Source organism: Setaria italica, chromosome VI, assembly GCF_000263155.2.
Source record: "Setaria italica strain Yugu1 chromosome VI, Setaria_italica_v2.0, whole genome shotgun sequence".
Taxonomy (NCBI): domain Eukaryota; kingdom Viridiplantae; phylum Streptophyta; class Magnoliopsida; order Poales; family Poaceae; genus Setaria; species Setaria italica.
Genome location: NC_028455.1, coordinates 10,842,364 through 10,849,785, shown reverse-complemented (window position 1 = coordinate 10,849,785; position 7,422 = coordinate 10,842,364). Strand labels below are relative to the sequence as shown.

Genomic DNA, 7,422 nt, shown 5'->3' with positions numbered 1-7,422 from the left:
CGATCACATGCTATCACACCATAATGGAATCTTCGTATGAGTTGCTTCATTTACCAGCACCACCCTTTATGCATGCGTAATCTCTCCTTCCATGATCAGGGCATTCAACCATTCAAAGCTCTGCACAAATATACTTGTTGTTTGGCCTTCGTGAATTATTTTGCTGCACTCGACGATATCCAACCATTCAAGACTCTGGATGCTTTGCTGTTTCCTTTTGCTTCCATCTTTTCCTCACGTGAAGGTACTTAATATGATTTGACCTATCAAATAAACAAGCTAGCCAAATTATGCTATAAACAACTACTTAGACTATCAAGGCATACTCATAAGAATTATACTAAGTAAATATGCAACAATTAGTGTGACGTTGAGTTGGCTAGTAGGTGGAGTATTATGCAATGCAGCGTATGGACACCGTCTGTAGTGGCACCTCTATGACATATTGAAAAATGACTCTATAGGACACCATAAAATACCTCTATAAGATAAAAATAGTGTCTCTACATGTGAACCTATTTTGTAGTGTGGGATACATCCATTTGTAGTATCCACTTTTATTAATTGAAGTGAGCATGGATTCCATTAATTATATTTTAGATGATACAAATATTGGATAATTCGGATCATTCCTATCAATTTTCCTGTCCTATCTATAATAAAATACCCTATTTTCTTTCCAGCATAATTACTTTAACTAAGGTCATTCTCAGTGCAAGGTTTCGTGGTGTGATTTCCAAGAGTGCCATGTCATATATTAATCCTTGAGTTGATGAATGGAATAAGATCTCTCAATACAAAGTTTCACTTCACAATTTCATATGTTAGCATATCATTTAAATATTTCATCTAAATGACCAACGAGAGTTGATGAATGTGTGTAGATGACACTCAAATCCTCTCAATGGAGTTTCATTCCAGTTTCATACTTTTGGTAACTGTGTACACCAAGTTTCATCCCCATAAAACTCTATTCTTCTCTTTTCTCATAAATTACTTGACATGTTATCACTTTTGCCTATGTGGTATGACACTTGCATTGAGGCTTTAAGTATTTGAAACAAGCCACGCGTGTTAGGAAAGTTTAGCCTAATCTATAGCGAGAATATATTTAGTGCTCCCACCTCTTCAAGTGCCCCTGAGCTCCAACGAATAAAATTACATTTAAAGTACGCGATGCATTTCAATGGATTCAAATATAGATGAATAGATCATGTAATCACCAATATGCATGCAAAAATTAATATTAACAAAAATTGTAAATAAGAAAATAAAATAAAAAACAACATCACAATTGGCGCTTTTATTGTGACATGTTGATTTGTGTTTTTTTCTCCTTACACAGATTTTTATAATCTTATATTTTCAAAGATTATATATTATTTAGAATCTATTCATTCAAATTTTTAGTTAGATGTTTTCATATGTTTTGAATGTAACTTTTATTGTGACAACACTAGAGGTAGGGGGTGTTTGGATTTTTAATCCTGACTAAAATTTATGTCAGATCAAATATTCGGAGGCTAATTAGGAGGATTAAACATGAGCTAATTATAAAACTAATTACATAGATGGAGACTAATTCACGAGACGAATCTATTAAGCCTAATTAATCCATCATTAGCATATGTTTACTGTAGCATCACATTGTCAAATTATGGACTAATTAGACTTAATAGATTCGTCTCGCAAATTAATCTCCGTTCGTGTAATTAGTTTTATAATTAGTCTATATTTAATACTCCTAATTAGTATCTAAACATTCGATTAATTAGTATCTAAACATTCGATACGACAGGAATTTTAGGAGGTGCTATAGAAACAAACAACCCCGTAGAATGGAAGCACTAGATTCTCTCCAGTCTTCTGAGAGCCACAGAATTAAAAGATAAAGAAAAAAACTGGAAAAAGCCGTTTCAGCAATCAAAGAAAAATAGTGGAAAAGCCTAGAAAACAGCAAAGAAGAGAAGTCCCTGACACGCTGGCCGCGCAGGAGACAGCCACCCCGAAACGCGGATACTAAGTTCCGACGAGCGGGCCCCGCGCATTCTCCAATTCTACTGCCCCGTTCCCACTCTCACGGTCTCACCACTGCAGTGAAGAGAGAGAGCTCCCCTCCGACTCGGAGCGCTGCCGCCGCCGCCGGAGCTCGAAACCGATGGGCGGCTTCGCGACCTCGCGCCCGGCCTCCATAGGCTTCTGCGCCTTCATCTGCTTCCTCAACCTCTTCGCCTTCCTCCTCGCCGTGGGCGCCGAGCGCCGCCGCAGCACCGTACGCGCCCCTTTTTCTGGCTCTTCCTCCTCTCGACCCCCCTGCATTTCCTCCGCCCCCCAGCGGCGCTCCTGTCGCTGAGATCTTCGTGCTCGCTGACTGGATGCAGGGGAAGGTGGTGCCGGACGAGTACGACGACCGCTCCTACTGCCTCTACGACAGCGACGCCTCCACGGTGTACGGCGTCTCCGCCTTCTTCGTGCTCCTGCTCCAGCAGGCCATCGTCACCGCCGCCACGCGGTGCCTCTGCTTCGGCCCCGCGCTCTCCTCCCGCTGCTGCGCCGTCGCCGCGTTCGTCCTTTCCTGGTGCGTGCCTTAAACCCTAGACCCGCTCACCCGCACCTAAGGCTGAAACCCGCATTATCTCGTTCCTTCTTCTTTCCTTGATGTGAATGTGGCGTCATGGAATGATAATGCGGGCCAGAGATTGTCGATTGATTGGTAGATTTGGTTCAATTTAGGTACATTGGGACATTTGGTGCTAGGTCCAGTATTAGGCGCAGAGGCTTGCGAATGTGAGTGTTGTAAATGTGAATCTGTTTGTTGAGTAGCCATCATGGTTGCCATTTGGGTGCGTGATTTGGAGGCATATAGGCCTCCTATGATATTTAAAGAGACGAAGGGTAGGAGGTTTTGGATGTTTTCAGCAATAGTTGTTCTTGCCTGGCTAACTGACAGAATTGTTATTTTCTTTGTAAGATTCAGACACAATATGCTTCTGTTAGATCCTTGCTAGCAAAAATTTTAGGATGCATCTGCTTGTTTCAATGTACGAACAGGTGTAATGCGCCTATAGATGGATGGATTGACGATATAGGTGTGGTGTTGTTTACTTGTCTGGGCCCTTCCATTAGTGCAAGAGTAGTGGAAAGGCTATGTAGCTTTGGTATGGCCAGCGTTCGCAAATGTCGAGCAAATTTCAATGTAATCATTCGATAATCCTGTAAATGTTAGTTTCGAAATCCTGCTATGGCTTATACTTTAACGACCTGATATTTGGTTAATTCATGCTGTGGATAAGTCAAACTCTGCTGGTTGAATTATATGGACCTGTATCTTCACTTTGCCCCAAATGCTGAATTCTTCATGAAGCACATAGATTCACATTGAGTACAAAAGGGTACTATCACTTTATCCGACATTGTTAAATATGTTTTTTAGGCAGCATATTTCACTAAAGTGATTAGCATTTATTGCTCCAAATTTATCTAGATTGCATACTATCTTCATTTTCCTCAATATAGCTTCTTTGCCTAGCAATGCATTTCATATGTATGTGACATGCCTGCTGTCTGCATGTTATTGACTGCCCTTGATTTCCCTTCAGATAGTTCTTTTTCGAGGAATGTGCGAGGGATGCTTAATGCACGTATCAAAGGTGCCTTGCCATAGTTGAATTGGTAAACTGAAAAAAACAGATTTCAGTGTACAGTATGCAATTGCAATTGTTTTCTTGAGAATTTTAACAAATCTTACTATCCATTAATATGCATCTCTATATGGAAACTATGAGATGCCAATCTTCGCAACAGTGATATTTTCTTTTTACACTAATAATTTTTGTGACTCAAGCCACCTCAACTTGATCCTGTTTTATGGTTTTGCAATTGCAGTCGAGTTATGCGCTATTTTCAGTAGTATTCCATAAACATATCATGTACGCTCCTACCGTTTTCTTCTGGGGGCCATGGACTGCTGGTGGTGGTGGTGCCTGCTGATTCTATATTAATGACCATTGGTTGTTTCGTACTGCACGCATTTTTATGAAATCAAGAACTGTCATAGAAGATTTCAATTGTTTCAAGAGTTTCACATAATCTACCCTAATCAACCTGCTTAGCTAGTGCCAATGAATCTGAGGTTTTAGCCAGATCTCAAAAGTTTCACAAAATCTGCCCTAATCAAGTTTGTCTGCATCCCACCAACCCAATGTATCCCTTGAGTCCTTAACTGAGGGATCCACTTTCTAGGTTTCCTTAATTGTTGACCCAATGGTGATCTCTATCCACAGTTCTTTACGGAGGGGTTCTGTTCTGTAAAGAGGGGTTCTGTGAAACCTGGTGTCCATAAAGCCTGAGGTGAAGCACCAGCAGCCAAACACGACGTTGGTTTTCTGCACTATGATCATTAAATAAGTGTTTTCTCTGAAATTTACTTGAAATAATCATAATCTGTTATGACTGGCATCACCTTCCATCGATGTGGCAAGCGGCATCGGGGCGACAACTAAGCGTGACTATCATGGCGCCGAGAGCTTCTCCCATTCCAAGTTAGCAGATTGGGTTTGTTAGGTTGTTTTGGTATTTTGTTAAGAGATTAGTCTGGTTTGTTAGGAGATTTGCTATTCGGTTTGTTAGTTGGGGATTCAGCTATTATAAGCCAAAACGATTGTCATCATATTCCTTATTCCTTAAGCAATACAACAGAGTTGTTGCCGTTGTGCTGGCTGTTGCCCTCGCTCGCTCATCGCTTGCCGCCACGACGCGGCGCCTCACCGCCGGGGGTTCAAGCCCCGGCCACCCGTCTTCCACCACTACTCCCTCTGGAGCTGCTTAGGCTTTATCATAATCCTTGTTCTTTCGTAAAAAAAATTATATTCAGAACTTGGACTTTCCAGATTTGATATTATCCACACTAGTTGGTATCTCTTTGGCATGTGAACCCAATATGTGATTTGTAAACCTGATTGTTCTGGTTTGCTCACATCTGATTCTGAGTATAGAATGTTATATCCCTGGATGGTAGACTTCCATCTACCAGTATGTATTAATATTTCTTTGGTTTCTTAGACCATTATCTTGGCTTCATACAGTTTCTTGGATACTATTTCAGTATAAAGAATTCAGTATGCTTGTGCTATGAGAATTGCCTCAAGTTTATTTGTGTGTTCATTTTTTTATCTTGTCTGAATTAATCTTCCTTGTCTATCCAGAACATTTCTAATTGGCCTAGTTTTTGACAAAATACCTTTTATATCTGTTTTTTTCTTTTTAAGAACAGTAGCTGTGAAGGGTTAACTTTTGCAATAGGCAAAATTTGTTATGGGACACTGTTAGGGTTTTAGGCTACCCCTTGGGTTTAGGGCACTAGAGAGGGAGGAGAGGCTGGCCGGCGGCCATGGTGAAGGCGCAGGGGGGTGGGGGGGGGGAGGAGAGAGAGCTGAAGCCTGAGAGTTGCAGAACTTTGGGATTTTACCCCTTAATTCTTAGTTGATTAATTTGGTACATGGGGCCTCTATTATATAGAGGGGACATGACTTGGTTCTCAAGGAACCCTAACTTGCTTGGCTTGCAAGCCATCCTAATATCTAGACCCTTCCTAATTCCTTATCTACTGTGGAAGATATGGGGCGGCTGCTTGGGGGCGCCGTCGCCACAGTACTCGCGGGCACTGCTCACGCGTGAACAGTGCCGCGTGGCCTCCTAGTGCAGGGGTCCTGCTGGACCCGTTGGGCCCATAGGGCCTGCCGACCTAGTTAGGCCCCTTTTGTCCCTGGTGCCCATGCGATTCCTGCTAGTGGGGGTGGGTCCTGTGGCTCTATGGTCATGCCACAACTCTCTTGTTGAAGCCGAGGTAGGGGCCATGGTTGCTGCCCAAGGTAACCCCATGGTGATGCTGAGATAGGGTGGTGCCTTAATGTCATCACCTCCATGTTGGTGAAGAGCTGCATGTGAGTAGCGGTATGGAGGTGTTCAGGCTGCTGACGGTGCAACACGCTGTCGCGGGGGCTTTGTTGATGCTGAGGTAGATGTTGACGCCCGCGTGTTGATGGTGATGAAGTTGGTGCTGCATTCATAGTCGCCGATGTGCTAAAGGTTAATCGAGCAGGGTGTCGATGACGATGATGTCGCTGATGTAGTGGATCGTTTCGTTGGTGTCGTCGATGACGTGGAGTTTGTTGCCGATGTCGAGGGCAGTTTGCTGATGACGTGTTGTTGGTGTTGTCGCTACTCTTGATGATGCAGTGACTCCGGCTGCTAATGTCTTGCTCATATGTGCGCCCATCTATAAAAAGGATAGAGAGGCCCATTGTTGCTCTCATTGATTGCGTGGGAAGAGGGCAATCGATCATCCCAACTTGAATTGCATACGTTGTTGATGGAGCATTGCTTGTATGCATCTGAAGTCATCGTTGGGGTAGTTGTTGGACACGTCGCTATTGTTGACAAAGGTGTGGTCGTGTCCGAATGCTCAGTAGTGTTGGCGCCTTCATTCACCATTGTAGTTGGGGTCGCCGGAGAGTTGCTTTGTTGTAAACTGCTTTAGTTTCGTTAAATTTATAGTGCAAACGGCTGTGAACCTGAGGATGTCCGATTGCTGAAGAATGCTGTCGTCTTATGTGCAAACGGCTGTGAACCTGAGGATGTCCGATTGCTGAAGGATGCTGTCGTCTTATGGGCATCCGGTTGCTGTCTGTAGACACTCTGCTGTTGATGACGTTAATGTGGTAATGTTGTGCTTCTTCGGGGAGCTGACCACCCTGGGAGCTTTGAGTGTGGCGCCCAGCTTGTGAAGACTGGTGGTCGTCGAAGGACAGGGGGTGGACCAAGGATCAACCCAGCCAGTTTTGGTGGAGGAGGTCGAGTTGGCCATCTGTATCTCCTTACTATACATGGGTTAGTGGCGCATGCTTCCCGTTTGTGAGAGTCGCCGAAGGAGGAAGGAGTCGGCGATGTAGCCGTGGAAATCGCCGTCCTAGGGCCCTTTGCCCAAGGCTTGTTCTCTTGGATAGCCACCAGGGGTGCTCCAGAGGTCGTTGTTATCGATGATGCACCATTGGAGGGTGAGGTGCTTGCTGATGGAGAAACAATCCCGTGTTCCTCCTGAACACGCTGAGTTGTTTTTCTACTGGGCCCCTCCGTAGATGCCTCAGGGAGATTGAGGTGTCACTGTGCTACCAGGCGGTCTGTGCGCACCTAGGATATAGGGCCGCCTGCCCTATGTGTCGCGCCAACTGAGGTTGTTGGTCGCTAGGATTTAGCGGCCGTCTTCCTCGCTGACGTGCTCCTGATTACCGGGGTTGCCAATGCAACTCGTCCGGCAGTCAACTCCTGGCCAGTTGGAACTGGCGTGCTGGTGACTGGAGTTGGCGGAGTAGGCGTGCATTGTTGGTTCGCTAGTAGTTGTCGCACCGCCGAGTTGATGGAGGA

The 7,422-nt window shown here is 44.3% G+C and overlaps 1 protein-coding gene across 1 annotated transcript in view; it reads left to right on the top strand.

Annotated features, from left to right (window-relative positions):
• The first annotated feature begins 2,055 nt into the window (after window positions 1-2,055).
• LOC101758698 overlaps window positions 2,056-7,422 on the top strand; it is a 9,938-nt gene continuing 4,571 nt past the window's right edge. Inside the window, exons 1-2 of the mRNA XM_004973056.2 lie at window positions 2,056-2,272; window positions 2,382-2,578. Coding sequence (XP_004973113.1) covers window positions 2,159-2,272; window positions 2,382-2,578 — 311 coding nt within the window. The 5' untranslated portion in view covers window positions 2,056-2,158. The remainder of the gene's footprint in view (window positions 2,273-2,381; window positions 2,579-7,422) is intronic.